General features: G+C 41.9%; 1 protein-coding gene and 1 non-coding gene across 3 annotated transcripts in view; one reads left to right on the top strand and one right to left on the bottom strand.

Annotated features, from left to right (window-relative positions):
• Window positions 1–16,930, bottom strand: part of hmcn1 (hemicentin 1) — a 77,142-nt gene that overhangs the window by 28,219 nt on the left and 31,993 nt on the right. For both annotated transcript variants that reach the window (XM_044043530.1, XM_044043529.1), the window contains exons 12-37: window positions 15,842–15,983; window positions 15,469–15,596; window positions 15,235–15,348; window positions 14,961–15,119; window positions 14,015–14,206; window positions 13,833–13,928; window positions 12,655–12,782; window positions 12,418–12,562; window positions 11,231–11,343; window positions 10,303–10,462; window positions 9,748–9,913; window positions 9,040–9,167; window positions 8,389–8,640; window positions 7,580–7,675; window positions 7,227–7,421; window positions 7,003–7,133; window positions 5,886–6,033; window positions 5,611–5,737; window positions 5,354–5,508; window positions 4,979–5,257; window positions 3,242–3,523; window positions 1,641–1,749; window positions 1,385–1,554; window positions 1,029–1,183; window positions 614–737; window positions 339–440 (exon numbers count right to left, since the gene is read on the bottom strand). In XM_044043530.1, the coding sequence (XP_043899465.1) occupies window positions 339–440; window positions 614–737; window positions 1,029–1,183; window positions 1,385–1,554; window positions 1,641–1,749; window positions 3,242–3,523; window positions 4,979–5,257; window positions 5,354–5,508; window positions 5,611–5,737; window positions 5,886–6,033; window positions 7,003–7,133; window positions 7,227–7,421; window positions 7,580–7,675; window positions 8,389–8,640; window positions 9,040–9,167; window positions 9,748–9,913; window positions 10,303–10,462; window positions 11,231–11,343; window positions 12,418–12,562; window positions 12,655–12,782; window positions 13,833–13,928; window positions 14,015–14,206; window positions 14,961–15,119; window positions 15,235–15,348; window positions 15,469–15,596; window positions 15,842–15,983 (3,996 nt within the window). The remainder of the gene's footprint in view (window positions 1–338; window positions 441–613; window positions 738–1,028; window positions 1,184–1,384; window positions 1,555–1,640; window positions 1,750–3,241; window positions 3,524–4,978; window positions 5,258–5,353; window positions 5,509–5,610; window positions 5,738–5,885; window positions 6,034–7,002; window positions 7,134–7,226; window positions 7,422–7,579; window positions 7,676–8,388; window positions 8,641–9,039; window positions 9,168–9,747; window positions 9,914–10,302; window positions 10,463–11,230; window positions 11,344–12,417; window positions 12,563–12,654; window positions 12,783–13,832; window positions 13,929–14,014; window positions 14,207–14,960; window positions 15,120–15,234; window positions 15,349–15,468; window positions 15,597–15,841; window positions 15,984–16,930) is intronic.
• Window positions 2,094–2,186, top strand: trnas-aga. Its single transcript is given in 2 exon segments — window positions 2,094–2,130; window positions 2,142–2,186. It is a non-coding gene; the product is annotated as a tRNA-Ser (tRNA).

A 16,930-nucleotide genomic window follows, 5' to 3' on the forward strand; every position in this document is an offset into this window, starting at 1 on the left:
AAATCTGAGTACATGTAGCTACATCTTTGCTCGGGACAGTTTAATCTCAAAAACTAACTTATTTTCTTGTGAAAATTGCTTTCACAGATATGAGATTGTTACATAGTTGACATGCTGCTGTAAAAATGCACGCACATGCCAGGAAAAGTACTCATTTATACTGGAATGTAACGTCTTATCTGCACTGAACTTTACACTGTACGATGTGCATTCAACTGGAAAGAGAGGCGGTGGGAAGAAAGCGCAGTCGCCTGTAGGAAAGCACCAGGTCCAGCTCAGTGGTCAGGGGAATCTAACACCGCGGGATGGAAGAAGAAGACGTTTGTGAGGTTTCTTACCAGGTAATGGGCTGCCTGTGGCTTTGCACTCAAGCTCAGTGGAAAAGCCTGACAGGATGGTCTGGTTGATAATCTCTCCAGAGAAGGGAATACTGGGAGGCTCTGAAAGACACAAACACACAGTAACACACACTGTGCAAAATCATTTAGTAGATGATATTCTCATGCCTCCGCCTAGTCCCTTGACACAGGCCAAAGAGAGAAGGAAGACATATGACAGAACCAAGGAGATGAGAGAGACATGGGATGGGAACATGTGTTTAAGTTTAAGTTACCATGGACACTGAGCCGAATGTGCTGTTGAGCTTCACCGGCAGCATTGGTGGCCAAGCAGGTGTATCTCCCAGAATCCTCCATTCTCGAGTCTGTGACCCTCAGTATTCTGCCGGCAGACTCCAGCTATAAAGATATTCGAATGGGAGTGTGAATGTGAGTAATACATTGTATATACACTTAATACATTGTAAACTCATAAATGTGGAAGAGAAAATTATGTGCTGCATCTTAAGGTCACAGGACGTTGGAAAAAAACAACATTTTGATTGTTGTGATGGAGAAGCAACATGCAACCAATCCTTCATTTAACTAATCATAATTTAAATAAAACTCAGTTGAAGTTTTTGGTGGATGTTGAAAACTTGAAGCTGTTATATACTACATAGATTTATCAGATTATATTAATAAATCAACCTTTAGGTGCTCCTGTGTTGTGTCCACTGGTCGGCCGTCTTTAATCCAGGTAATGCTTGGAGGAGGAATACCACTGGAGATGCACTCCAGGCTGACAGGCTTGTGGAGAACCACTGAGCGTTCAGCAGGCCCAGTGGTACGGATGGATGGGGGAACTGGGGAGGTGCAGATAATGGTGACTTATTTCCTTATAAAAACTTTACAACATCTACTTAGGGAAGACATAAATTACACACAGAGTGGTATTTACCCAGAGTGGGAGTGTCCCTGCAGGTTGCATGTGAAGTGTATATGACGTTTATTACAATAAATATGTATATAATGATTCATTGTTGAATTTCATTGAAGTGTTTTACCATGGACAACCACATTGAAGTCCCTCTCATGGTCCCCTGCTTCATTAGTGGCCACACACTGAAAACGAGCCGTATCAGAGACTTGAGCACGGGACACAATCAGCTGTCGTCCACTGGCTGCAACTCGCAACCCTTCACCCAGTCTGACTGGCTTTCCATTCTTATACCACCTAAAAAAATAACAATAGCTTTCACATCGAGTATTTGTGCACATCGAGTGTGTGTGTGCCTGTTTTGTGTGTTCCTGAGATCTTACGTGATGACAGGTGCCGGAGTTCCCGTGGCTTCACACTCCAGCTCCAGGGGGCTGCTGAGTATCACTGTGGTGTCAGTCACGTCATCCGCTCCATCAACGAAAGGAGGAACTAAGAGGAAATATTTCAGTTAATCAGATTATAATATTTAAGAGAGGAAATCCACGTCAGAGTGAGCTGACTCATGACATGAAACAGTTCTGTTTTTCTTTTTATATAGCTTTAAAAAATTCAGTCCAATGTTTTTCTTTGTTTTTTTTTTCCATTCATCCTGTATCTGTGTAAAAGAGAAAATCAGCAAATGCTCTGACAAAAGGAAAAGGAGAAAAAAACACTATCCTCTGCAGAGCCACAGTGAGTTGGCAGGTGCCGGCTTCCCATGAGGAATGCACATGTGGTGAAGACAAAAACCTGCGTCAGCAGAATCAAACAGAGATGGGATATATATAGCACAAGTTGTTGTGGCCGAGTGGTTAAGGCGATGGACTAGAAAAGGACTAGAAATCCATTGGGGTCTCCCCGCGCAGGTTCGAATCCTGCCAACAACGGTGATCTCTGTTTTCGCAGCTGACACAGTCATAACTTACCCATGACGAGTCAGACGACTTAACGTCATTGAGCGACTACAAACAGATTTAATCAAAGTACAACACAGGATGGGCCACACGGTGTTGTAGTGGTTAGCACTCTCGCCTTGCAGCGAGAAGACCTGGGTTCGAGCCCCGGTTGGAACAAGGGCCTTTCTGCATGGAGTTTGCATGTTCTCCCGGTGTGTGCGTGGGTTCTCTCCGGGTACTCCGGCTTCCTCCCACAGTCCAAAAACATGCAATGTGGGGATTAGGTAAATTGGACACTCTAAATTGACCATGGGAGTGAGTGTGAGAGTGAATGGTTGTTTGTCTCTAGTTGTGTGTGGCCCTGCGATGGACTGGCGAACTGTTCAGGGTGTACCCCGCCTATCGCCCGATGTAGCTGATATTGGCACAGCACCCCCCGCGACCCTCTGGTGGAGGATAAAGCGGTTAGATGATGACTGACTGACAACACAGGACACAGCCGGTGCACTTACACATATACAGAGCAGCTGGATGAAGTGTCGTAATGAGCTAAATACATCCTATGAGTGGGTTGCCTTGGAACAGCCGATAGTGGGACAGTTAGGGGAATTAGTTCTCTGTTTAAATTATAATATTATAAAGGTTTCTACCTTCATGTGTTCAGTGCCTTGAGATAATGTATCAAAGGTTGAAAACAGTGCATGCAATCCTTTCTGTTTCTTGTGTTCCAGTTGGCATAGGCTGAATCAACTTTTAACCCTTATTTTAAAATGTCTTCAGAAGCAGAGGTGATGGAGAGAATGCTGAACTGCTGTTGACACACACACTAACTATGAGGACATTGAATGGGATTAGAGATTAAATCTAACGAGAATGGCAGCCCTGCAATTCATAAAATGTGGAAAGAACAGTGAGGAAAGGCAAAGAGTTTTAAGGGACTTGACTAACTACAACCTTCATGCACACAATTAAAAATGCATTCAATAATAATTGTTCCAATACTGCACTACCAGTGCAAAAACATTTTTGTGCTTGTGTTTCCCTACCTAAAACTCTGACGTCATATTTGACCTCCTTCTCCCCGGCGATGCTTGTAGCCACGCAGATGTAGCGTCCCGAGTCTGAAACAGTGGCCGAGACGATTTCTATTTTTCTTCCCTGCTCCAGCACACGGACACTTTCACCATCGCGCACAGGAACTCCATCCTTCAGCCATGTAAGGGAAGGGGGAGGATGACCCCCAGCCTCGCAGTCCAGGATCAGAGGCTTACTGAGTGTCACTGTCCTCTCTGTTGGTCCATCATCCCCACCTGCAATGGTAGGTGGCACTGGGGGGAAGGGGGGTTTACAGAACAGAACAAACAGAATTAACACTTGGGGGACTTTTTGGCTTGACTAATGTCATGTAAATCATCAGTGATGGGGAGGAGACCGCCTATGCCGAGTCCGAGTCAAGACTGAGTCTTTGAGGAAGCAAGTCCGAGTCGAGACCGAGTCCTTTAGGAGTCGAGACCGAGTCGAGACCAAGACCATAAAAACATGTCAGTTTTCATATTCATGATTTAGTATCACCCCAGTTAATAATCAACAGTTAGGCCTACAGACTAAGCTATATTGGGAATTGTTTAGAGGAACAGTCTTAACATCTTAATATGGACTATGCTTTTACTATCATTAAAAAAATCCCTACCACATGCATCATCTTCTGCCTATTTTTATAAACTGCTTAAACAGTGCTGCTCTGTCATCAACATGTTAAGCCCACCCTGACTTTTAACTATCATAGTTAGGACATAACATGAACATAAAAAAATGTGTGTCTCGAGGACTCGGTCTGAAATTACGAGTCCTTCTCCTCCCACTGTGGTCTGAGTCCGAGTCAAGACCGAGTCATTGAAGGAATGAGTCCGAGACGAGTCAGAGAAAGCAGAAATCGGTCTGGAGTCCAGTACTACATCACCGTAAATCATAATGATCATCAGCCAAAAAAATGTCTAATTGCTTGAGCTTCAAATCCACTTTTTTGCTTCACAGGGATCAAACATCTTAATCTGGTTATTGAATTGTTTACAAACTATTTCCAAAGCTTTATGAAATTATTTTTGAATGCTATAAATGTTAGTATGAGTTAAAAAAAAAAAAGAGCTCTGCTTCATACAATAATGAGGTTTGCAGCTCGGCAACAGATACAAGAAGAGTTGCAAACACAAACATCAGGGGCTTTAGAAGAAGCATTTCAACAATTGATTGCGCTAAACATCTGCTCTGGACTTTATGGACTCTTTCAGAAACAGTATTAACACCTGTCCTCGGTGATCTGATCACATGTGGAGCCTGTGTACATATGTGATGATCAGATCCGGCAAATCAGCCTTTATTCAAATACAAACAGATGTCATGAGTGTTTGCAAGAACAAAATTATGTTTTCACGAAGTCTGATTTTCCAGATGTGTTAACTGTCCACCTGTTTGTGTGTGAGTGTGTGTGTTTAGAGGATGAGAAGAGCTCGAGTGAATCAGAGCTTTACTTACTCTGATATAAAATGAAATACAGTAAGTTTAAACCATCAGAAAAAAATGATAAATGACGCAACAATCAATGTTAATAGTGTGGCAGTGGCTGAAAATAGAAATTTCTAATCTCTCCTGTCCTAAGGATGGATTGCCTTGACGTTGCTCAGTGATGTGGTCACATGTGTCCTCAAACCATCTCTGAATGTGGCTTTGTGATTGGATCTGATGACACAGTCAGTGCAGTTTAGAAAAGTGCCAGAGGTTCTTACAGTAAATATCCAGCTTGTGGGCCTTCTCAGCACTCCCAGCCACACTGGTCACCTTGCAGGTGTACAGTCCGGCATCTGACGCTTGTGTACGAGGGATCTTCAGGTAGCGGCCTCGCTCTATGTACTGAGCCTGTCGGTTGGAGAGGATGGCCTCTCCGTTTCGGTACCAGGTGATGGTGGGAGTGGGCACGCCGCGCGCCTCACACTCCAGTGACACTGCTGTGTCCACCAGGGTGGTGACCTCTGTGGTTAAGTTACCACCTTTAATGGAAGGGGGCACTGCAACAGCAATGCAAAGAAAAGAAACATTCATTTTAAACTGAAGGTTGAGCTGTACTGAGACATATGTGACTGTTTGCCCACATGTGCCCTCACCATAGACACTGAGGTTGAAGTCCTTGGACTGTTTCCCAGCTGTATTCATGGCTGTACACTGGTACCGAGCCTGGTCCCCAAGACGGGCACTTTTTATCCTCAGAACCTGACCTTGGCTTGTGACCTCCAGATTTGGATCTCCAAGAAACACTAGCCTGGAGAGAGGTAACAAATGTAAAGGAGGAGGAGTTGGGTGGTTTAAAGAGTGAATGTTTTATCCATGTCTTTTGGTCTTCTGTGATAATCCACACACTTACTTCCTGTCCTTGTACCACTGGATTGTGGGAAAGGGCACACCCTGCACCTTACACTCAAGACTGATCTCCTGTTTGAGAATGGCTGAAACATCTCGAAGAGGGCCTGACCCTACAATGGTCGGTGGGACTGCGACACAAAGGAAGAAATTGTCTTCAAGTACATTTTCTGATGTATTAAATGGTTTAAAGCTTTAATGTGGTATTAATGGTGTGTACCCAGTCTGCACTGACCACTTTTCTTATAATACTTGGAGTTGCTTTAGAAAATTACTCACCCAGAACATCCAAGAAAAAATCTTTTTCTTTGCTGCCAGCGATGTTGATCGCTATACAGCTGTAGCTGCCTGCATCTGCCGTGTCTGACTTCAGCAGCCTCAGGGTTTTCCCCATATCAAGTATCTGGATGGTGTTACCAGCGACTACCTGAATTAACGTAAATAAAAACAGCAAAACCTGAGAAAACCTGGGACATACTGTAAATCACGGTGTAAAAAATCACCCAGAAGGATCAAAAACAAAAAAAAGCTGCAACATATAATTTGTGCATAACAGGCAAATACACAGGCAAACACACTTAACAGTAAGAAGTGTATTAAAGTTGAAAATTTAGGGAACAAAGCATTTTAGATTACTCGCAATTAGCACATTAAAGTAAGTGCTCTTATATTCCCATCCGTGCCTTGTAGGAAAACTTAATGAAGAGAAGAGAAAGCAGCCAACTTAGTGGGCAGTTACAGGAAATTGTGTGCAAAGGCTTTCATATATATCATCATAATTATTGTGTCATTACAGTTTTGAGGCTCTACACAACAGGGACCACAGAGGTTTACAGTCTGCACTCATTTAGTCTTCACAAGAAGAGATAAATGAAATCATAATTTCTTATTCTCTTTTATTCATGTAGATGACTCATGGAACTAGACCACAGTTTAAGTATAAGTTATGCAAATTATAAAGCAGCATGTTATATTTTCTGACTGTATCTGTAATGTGTTTATCGACCTTTTAAAAGACCATTATTTCAACATGTTATTTAGCCAAATAACCAAACTGACTCATGAGAAATATTTATGGTAGGGGCATAATTTTGGGCTATGGCAGCCATTGTTTTCCCATCTTGAGGGATTATTTGAGGATGAATAGTTGGAGAATTATGATATTGGTCACAGCAGATTTTATTGATTTATAATGCTTGTTGGACTCTGGACATTATGCTGTTGCCGATTTACTTTGTTATTTATCTGTTTCTGTTGTTGGTGTGTATATGATTTGCATACATGAATGAAAGGAAGAAAAAACAGACAGACAGGATAAAAATGGAAACATGAAACGACAATTTTACAGCTATAATGGATGGATGGATGGAAACACATTCAGAGAGGTTTCACCTACAGGAGAACCATCCTTGAACCATGTGATAACAGGGGTTGGACTTCCTGTGACATCACACACCAAGCTGGTTGGCTGACTCAGGACCACTGTGACATTGCCCGGTGTCTCACCGCTATGAAAATCTGGGGGCACTGCAAACGTGTCAAAAGTTAAGATTACATATAACTTTTCATTAAAGGGACCATTGATTTGCTGGCAAATGACTTGATAAACCAATCAATCACCATTGACTTTGAGCTGGTATTTCCTCTCAGTGGATCCTGCGTCATTGACAGCAGCACAGGTGTACTCTCCGTTGTCCAGCGGTGACACAGCAGACAGAATCAGCAGCGTACCGTCCTCCAGGATGGACACACCAGGCTCATTACCAGTCAGTTCCTGACCATTACGCAACCATCGAATCACAGGCTTGGGAAGGCCTGTCAGAAAAGAAAAGTGTGGGCAGGGAAAATAAAGAACAAGAAACCCACATCAAAACTGTGAAGGAGAACATTGGTATGTTCTTTAAACTTGATATTTCCCCATGTTACTTTTGATAGATATGTACAACTATGAATGATTTCTAGTATGACCATACCTTTGGCAGGACAAGGGAAGGCAATTTGCTGGTTTGCGACTCTCTCCTGCAGTGGACTGTTGAAGGGTGGCTCCAGTACCTCTACCACAGGGGGCACTGAAGGAACAAACAATCAATCACAAACAAATACAACAAAGCAACTGAAACGCATGTGGATGTATCTAAAGACATCAACATCAACTATAAAACCTACAAACTCAGCAACACATATTGTACATTTTGATTTCATTGACATTAAAAGGGGCTGAAATGTAGATCGCAAAAGCTTGTTCTTAGTGATATGTTTTGCCGTAATTGCAGCCTCATCATTATGCTCACCCTTGTGGGGGCTACTGACAGTGTATGCGACCTGCACTCTGGCCAAAACTGGCTGGAATATTTTACTCAAGGACAAGATCAACACTGATGAAGTAACTACAACAACATTGGCAATTTTGCTGTTTGGCCCAATGGGCTTTGCTTGATAATACTTTATTTCGCTTTTTATACTTTTGAGAGGTTTCTTTTGGAGTCAGTGTTGGCAGACTCATACAAAAACTATGACTCTCTCGCGACTTGCTACTCAATGCTTCAGGAACAGTGGGCAGAATTCAGCCACTGATGTTTACCTGAGGCAAATAATCTGACCTGATTTCAAGTAAAATATGTGACGGCTTGTGGAATATCAGGTCATGTTATTGGCATGTATAGTTTTACACACACCCACTTTAAAAGATATGCACAATTCTAACACCATGACACCACTTAAACATCTGTAAAAAAAACAGCAAACAGCTTATCACTTCAGAAGGTTTGGACATTAAACCAACCTTGCACTAGAAGCTGAACTCGTGCCTCGTCTTTGCCAGCTGTGTTAGTGGCCGTGCAGGTGTACGTTCCTTCATCATCCAGTCCCACACTTCTCAGTGCTAGACTGCCGTCATGAGACACTGGATAAACGTTGCCATCCTTAGTCCAGGTCAGAGTCGGGAGTGGAACTCCTCGCACGACACAGGGCAACTCCACAGGGTAGCCCACCTGTACCTTAATTACTTTTGGACCAGCCTGTATACTGGGGGGAACTGTAAAAACACAGACTCAGTTTATTAGTTTTCAGTGCCTCATACCATGATGTGATCTACTTCATCTCTTCATTACAAAATTCCTTTTGTTCCTTTGATAACATCTGTGATCTTGCAAAGTGCCAAAGTTCAATATTCTTTAAACATAGAGACAACAATTCACAAATCACAATTTACAGTTACAGCGAGTCATTTAGACCATTTTAATCTGGTGGTTCTGCACATGGCACAATGTATCTGAGAGCAGCAACGTGAACTACAAATGTCATGGTGGGCTCAGATCAGCCAACATCACCCTGGCTTTTTTCAAAGACTTGTCCTCATACAGGTCATTGAGGTCATTCAGGGATGTTCCAGCCACTTTGTCGCACACCTACATGATTCCCTGGGAGAACGTACCTAAAACACTCAGCTCAAAAGACTGTGTGAGATTTCCAGCGATGTTGGAGGCAACACACACATATAGACCACTGTCTGAGACTCTGGTCTCCAAGATCTTCATAGAGCCTGAGGCAAGCTGAGTGTGTCTGGAACACACACACACACAAAACAATAAATTCAACTTCAAGGCAATGATACAGTTTGAGTGTAAAAGCTCTCGCTAAGCATGCAAAGGAAAAACAAGCACACACTCACAGTTTTTCCACATCGTGACTTATTGGGTCATTACAGTAAACACATACTCCAATAATTCTTACTAATCCACCACTGACCACAATTACATCTGCCATGGGAGGTGCAAATTAGGTACAACAGATCATAGAGAGGAGTGTGTTTACCCAGTGATCTTACAAAAACCACAAACTACACCCCGAGGCTGTGAACAGTCCACAAACACAGAGCACAGCACAGCGATCCAGACAGCGCGGAGTTTGTTTTAGTGTCTCTCACTTAAAGATCATTGCCAAGATAATAGGATTTTGCCAATACTTTGGTTATAATCTTGTAGATTAACAAGACGTTCTGTGTCCGTGGTGGGGCTCTGTTTAAATTGTGGAAAATGTTAGCTTACTGGAAAATTAAAAATGATCATGAGTTGTAAGAATGTCAGAAGGGGAAACGCCAGGCTTTGTGTGTAGTCACATACAGTACATCTGTGTGGTTTACCTGGGAGAGAACGGGGAGATGAGCTGCCTCTCTTTGGCCCAGCTGATGGTGGGAGGTGGGACACTGTGGACCTCACAGGGCAATAGAGCATCCTCTCCCTCAATCACTGACATCCTCAGTGGCTCTGTTGAGACTCCAGCACCGTTGACGTTGGACCTAGGACGTACTGAACAGACAAACACAGAACCAGCACATGTGATCATTACATTAGCTATTATATTACACTTGTTTGGCTGGTAATGATTATAATGCTGTCATCATGTAGAATAAGACTGCATTTAGTAATAATCTGTATCTGTGTGGATAAGAACAGTCAACCCGGACACTTCTACCTAGATTTTACCGTTTTGCAATTTTATTATGTTTCTATTTTACTGTTTTACTTTTTATAGATTTATATGTTTTAAACCTTTTACGTTGCTGTGAATCACTTCGTCAACCTCGGTTGTTTTTAAATGTGCTCTAAAAATAAAGTTGACATGATTTGACTTGATTTGGGATATGAAATTCTTCTTTCTTATGAAACCAGCTTTTAGTTTGGTTGGGTTGGCTCACCGTAGACAGTGAGCTGGACCTTCCTGGAGGCGTAGCCGGCAGCATTAGTAGCTGTGCAGATGAACTCTCCAGTCTCATTTCCAGAAGGGGAGGTGATGTGCAGGCTGCCGTCAGAGTCAAGTGAGAAGTCCGGACCACCCAAATACAGCAGCTTCCCACCCTACAAAAAAAAGAAAAAGGAAATCCCAGCAGGGCCACAACTTATTTCATTAAGTCTATTATTTTATAACATTTGACATCCTGACTATGAGAGATTTAAGACCAGAAAGGGTGTTAACTAAGCATACTTGAATTGATTTGATTCACTTTCTGCTGTGAATGAAATGTTAATGTTTATATGTGTCATATCTGGACTGTCCTTTTGCATCTGGAGTGAAATACCTGACACGACTTGATCAATTTTACAGAGAACAGCAAACAAAATCAGAGGGAATCTCATTTTAACATCTGGTTCATGACTTAGCAGGGTCTAGTTTCATGTGTCCCCGCAGCACTGTTCGCTTAAACAGCAATGCTTTTACAACTCAGAGAGGCCAAGGGATGGCAAAGAGGGAGGGGCTGTCAACACGCATACAACCAGGCTCATAGTACATTATACACACATGTAAAAAAAAAAGAAAAAAAACAACCTTATCCTATAATATTCTACTAGGAGGAATTTGTTCACAACCCAGTTAGTGACAGAAACTGCAAAAAAAATGCATTGTGAATTTTTGTGAGTCATTAAAAGGCTGATGAAATGTCTTTTGGATGTCTGACCAGGATATGATGCAATGTAAATTATTATGGCTGGTGTAAATTTGTCCCTTTGGCACTTTTATGCCTGTTTCTTATGTTTTTTTTTTTATTTACCTCTTAATAAATCTGGCTACAAAAAAAGACACTGCTCACTGGCCTTTCTACATCAAGAAATAAAGTGAAGACAGACCTTGGCCCAGGTGATGTCTGGAGAGGGGACTCCACTGGCACGGCAGGGCAGAGAGATGGGAGTTTCCTCAACAGTGCTGAAAACCTGAGGGCCATACTGAATGGTAGGAATCACTGTGAACACAAGAAATGGGGCATTAAAAGAAGAATTTTGTCTCAATTTTATGTGTCTTAGAAGCATCTGGAGAAAGCCTAAGTGAACACAGAGCACTCTGAACAATTATTTCACAATTCCTCTCTGGTTTGTTCTCAAATCTTCTCTTAAAATCTGCAGAGAAGATGAAAGATGAGTCTTAACAGCAGAGTCAATCCGAGTGCACACAATAAAAGCCTTTGTTAAATGTTGCTCTCATTCCTGCAGTCTTTCTATTGTAGAATGTATAGAAAGTTTTTTGCTCAGGAATCTGCAGATACCCACACTGCAAATATTAACTCTATTCTATTCAAGGACATTTTACATTATAAATGAAGGAGGCAGTGAAAACTATCACCACAGTAACCTGCACTGGAACTGGAACGCAAACTTTTTGTCCTCTAATTCTCTTTGTTCTAACAGCAATTTATAACCATTTCAGGCTATTCATGTGATATGTTTTCATACATGCAAATTAAAAGCATACATTTCAATAGGAGGTATGAACTCTTTCATGTGAGAACTTGAGCACCAAAGTGATAGAATTTACCTTAAAGTACCTTAAAGTAAAACAGGGCAAAATTTGTACCTTAACAAAAATCCATCATAACAATTTGAGTGTTTTATGGACTGGAGATGTGACGTAAATCCCTCTATTGTTTCTACAACGTCGCATTTTTTCTACTTTGGCTATTTCTTTAGCCTCTCTTCCTCCTCCTAGTGCGCATGTGCGGGCATTCCGCTACACACACTACAGTACACAGCACGTAGACAAGGAGAACGCCAGGCAGAGCCAGGGAAACCGAAGAGGAGACTTTCAGAAGAAGCGAAGAAACTGTTCGAGCAAGTGACAAAACAAGAGTAGACTTTGTGAAGGTGGAGTAGGAGGCATGTCGCAGTGTGAGAATTTACGACAGTGCAATTACACTCTGCAACTGTGGGGGCGCTTGTGAGTCAAAAATCAAAAATAATGCCCTGTATTACTTATTTTAAGAGGTTTACTGAATTTTTAACATTTTCATGAATCTGAATGTGGGCAGTTTTGTGCACATTACCATAAACGTTGACAGTGGTGGTGTGGTTTGTGGCCCCAACGACGTTTTCCGCCAAACAGGTGAAGTCACCCGCATCGTCCAGCTGGACTCTCTCAATATGCAGACTGCCGTCTCTCCTCACTGTCACATACTGGTCTGACGTCACCTGGCAGATTGTAAAAGTTCAAAAAGTTTGAAATTAAAGCATGCTTGTCCTACTCACATATTGCAAATTTAGCCATGGGCGCCAGTCCTCACCAAGCCGTAGTTATGTAGCCATTGGCTCTCTGGCAGTGGGTTACCAGCCAATAGCACACAAGGCAGAGTCAGCTGCTGGTTCTCGATCACGCTGAGCACAGCTGGACTCCTCGCAATGACAGGCAACACTGATGAAAATTAAATAAGTTATAATGTCACAAACAATTAACACATTTAAAGCTATTTCATTTTGTAATACAAAAAACATACAGAGACCAAAAAATATACACGATTAAGACAAACACCACTCAAAAGAGTTCGTTTTCACATGTGTTTTTCTGTCATAAAATGCAGAAGACAAGACCAATATTTAATATTCAATATCAAAGTCCTTTGTCCATATGTTAATACAGTCAGCATGTGTCCCTTTATGATGAATGAGGGAAGTTTGGTTGCCATAAACACAGTAACAATACAGCATTATAAAAGAAATGATATCATTTTTGTGCAGATAGTTTGGCTGTGGCAATTGTGATGTCATCTGGGTGGGCTGTGAAAGACATATGGGTGATGACAATGAGAATTCATTGACCACCCTGAATGGCCTGACAACACACACACACACACACACAAACATCCAGACAAATCATCCCAAAGAAACCCCACTACTGTGCACATCCCTCTGCTTTTGGGTGTGTACGTCTCGACAACAGTGTCAGCAGGGAAATGGGGCAGTGGGGCAGTAATATATGAATGTCATCTGGGTGGGTCAGCACCTTGTAACCTTTGGCCTACATATAATTACTCAGTTTGTTTCCACTGTAGAGCAACAGTGAAACAGAAACAGTGGTTTAACAAGGCACATGTGTTCAAACACACCCACTGGAAATGTGCTAATGAAATCACACTCCTGTGCTACGACTGAAACACACACACTTACACACACACACACACAAACACATGCACAAAGACATACACAAAGGTATAACTAGTCTTTCTACAGGTTTTAGATCATCTATGTTTTTTATTTTCCATAATCACACGACGAGTACTTGATACCAAATCTATGTTCAGATTATCAGCTACACTGTTTAAATCTGATTCAAATCTGATCCAAATCTGATCCATTATACAATGTATTTAATGATTCATATTTTCAACTGCAGGTATCTTGGATCTGAAAGCTACGTTTTTGGAAGCCTCTGCAATTTTCATTACATTTTAATCTGTGTTCTTACCCAGTCCAGTCACAGTGATGCTGGCCTGGGTCTGGATCCTGCCAAAGTGGTTTTGTGCCTCACAGATATACACCGTCTCATCCTCCACCCACAGGTCTGATAGGAAGAGGAAAAATATAGCATAAAACAACTTACGTTTGTTGTATTTAATGTATATACAATTAACTCACTGATGTACTCACTGGTAATATGTAGGCCTTCCCTGCTCTGTGTGACTGTGCCGTGTGTGCGGGACATATTGAAGACAGCCAGTCCATCCTCTCTTCGCCAGGTGACCTCTGGTTCGGGATAACCTTGTGTGTGACACAGTAGGCTCACATTGGAGCCGATGTCTGCTGCCACATCTGATGGCTCTCGAGTGAACTTGGGTGCAGCTAGAGAGGTCAAGGTTAAAGTCCGTAAGGGTCAAAACATTTATAGATCCATTTTATACATCCATCATCAAGTGCATCATGTAGGCTTGGATTAGTTTATAACACGGGGTCACACATCGGCATAGCACTGTTGCCTCACAGCAAGATGATCACTGGTTTGGTGGATTTTCTATGGATATTTCTCTGTTTCCTCCCACAGTCCAGAAAACATGGAGAGGTTAATTGGACAGTCTAAATTGTCTGTACATGTGTGTGTGAGAGTGAATAGACTAGCAAACAGTCCAGGGTGTAACCCGCTTTTTGCCCAATCTCAGCTGGGATTAGCTCCAGCTTCCCTGTAAACCCTCATGTGGAGGATAAAGTGGCAGACAATGAATGAATGAATGAATGAATGAATACTAACACAATAATTACACCAGGTCTACATTCATCTCCATTGTAAATTGTGTGCTTGGGTACTCTGTAAGTCCACCTTGCCACCTTGCTAACTGAAAATTATCATTTATTATAATGAAGACAAAAAATAGCCTTCTGTATCCTTCTGACAAAACATACTGTATACTAAAGACAATGTTTGAGGTCACAGACATTTATCCCAGAAAACGGAAATTCACAGCTATATAACTTCCCTGTGGGAAACCCAGCTAGCTGCTAAAAGCTAACAGAGAGAGAGATTAAACTACTACTTAAGGATTGACTTACACTTACAGGTTCTTTATGTCACTTCAACAAGATGTTACTGTTCAGCTCTCACCTCCTACATCAAGGGAGATCTTTCCTGATGAGGTGCCAGCAGAATTGACAGCCACACAGCTGTAATCTCCAGCATCTACCATCTGAGTCTCCTTGATGGTTAGTGTCCCTGCCAGTGTATCCATGTCCATGAGGGATGATGGATGTAGCTGAACATCACCTAGTATTTCAAACCAACAAGTGTTATGTTTATGAGCAAGTTAAACTAAAAACTATTCAAACTTGTTTGATATAAAGTTGTGTTTGTTTTAGATTGAATTCAGCTTTGCCTTTACCTTTGTACCACCAGATCTCAGGGTGAGGGACTCCAGAGGCTGAACAGGCCATAACTGTGCTTTCTCCAATGCCGATCAGTATCTCACTTAATGCCACAGTCACCACAGGGGATTCTGTGGACGCAGTACAGATTACAATCACAACAGAGACCACAAGAGTGCAACAAGTGAAGCTAATCCTGTGTGAACATACATACGACATACAGTCCACTGTGTGAGCGTCGTGTCACTCACCAATGTAAGTTAGAATGGATGTCATTGAGTCCGTTCCAGCCAGGTTGCTGGCTAAACAGCTGTACACGCCTCCATCCTTCTGCTCCATGTTTCTTATAATCAGTGTGCCATCAGGGGTCAGCCTGTGTCTAAACATGCACAGTTCAGTGAAACAGAAGGCAGACATGAGTTAAAAGTCCTGATTCTAGTTTGTTAATGTATTAGAAAACACACTTTTACACACACCATGGTTTCCACCTTTCTTGAAGTTGCACCAAAGTACCAAATATCCAAAACTTTCACATGCACACTTTGTAGAATTACATTAAGAACGTAAGACAAAAAACAGATGAAACAGATTTATAAAAAAGGAGATTTATGTTTTATTACATACCTGCTGGAAGCCATGATGAACATGTCATTGTGGGTCCAGACCAGACGGGGTGGAGGGTAACCGCTGGCTGAGCACCTGATCCTCACTTCATCTCCTCTTATAAAGGTTTGAATCTGAGGATCGACAGAAACCCTTGGCACCTCTGGAGGAAAACATAAAGAAAAAGGAATGATAAAAAATACCAAAGAATCTGCTGATTATTCAACACGTCATTCAGTTAGCCACTGTTTCTTTAAAGTTATAATAGTTGAGGTTTGTAAAAGTTTGATCTTCTAAGTTTTGAAAAGGATCATAAAGAGCTTTTTCTACATGGTCATACAACCAATTTAATGGTGATATGAGTGAATTTAAACTCATATTTTTCACCCTCATTTCTTCTCTCCTGGTAAAACATGGATGGATATTGAATCCAGACTCTGGGATATGGAGGAGTCTTGGGAGATTTTCCAATTGATTCATGATTTGTAACTCACCCCGTGAAGTGTTTGTTTTCTATGCCATATTCCCACAGCTAAAATGATCTCCAGACCTTTCCCGAGCAGCAGTCACAGCTTCAAACGTTTGAATAGACACACACAGGTACGAAGGAATGTATAGTCTTGTGCTGATGTTTCCACTTCCATCAACAGTGATGCCGCATTTTCAAACGATCTAGAGCACATTTTGCCAGAAGCTGTCAATGTATTTAAAGGAATTTCTTTTGATATATTACAACCCTGAGAACAAATTGAAATACCTTAACTTGCCACTCAACTTAATCTTTACCTTTGTGGCGCCTGAGGCTGATCACAAACCACACACAAGGTCAAAAGGAAGGACGTCGAAGGGGACTGCAGAGTCACTGTCCTTTTAAAGCTTAACCAAGCCTCTCTCTCCTGCAAGGTCACCATGCCCCGCGGGGGCAAGGACACCTCAGAGTTCAGCACAAAGGAGGTGCCTAAGAGGGAAGACACATTCCTCTTCCCTGACTCAGCAACAGCCTTAAAGAAGAAGAAGCCTGTCTTTATCTGTCCCTTCATCAACATCTTTCCTTTCTCCCTCAACTCTACTTTTCGACTCTTTCAGAAAACTCTTGACTCAATCCACAAT

This window comes from Solea senegalensis, linkage group LG14 (genome assembly GCF_019176455.1).
Source record: "Solea senegalensis isolate Sse05_10M linkage group LG14, IFAPA_SoseM_1, whole genome shotgun sequence".
NCBI lineage: Eukaryota > Metazoa > Chordata > Actinopteri > Pleuronectiformes > Soleidae > Solea > Solea senegalensis.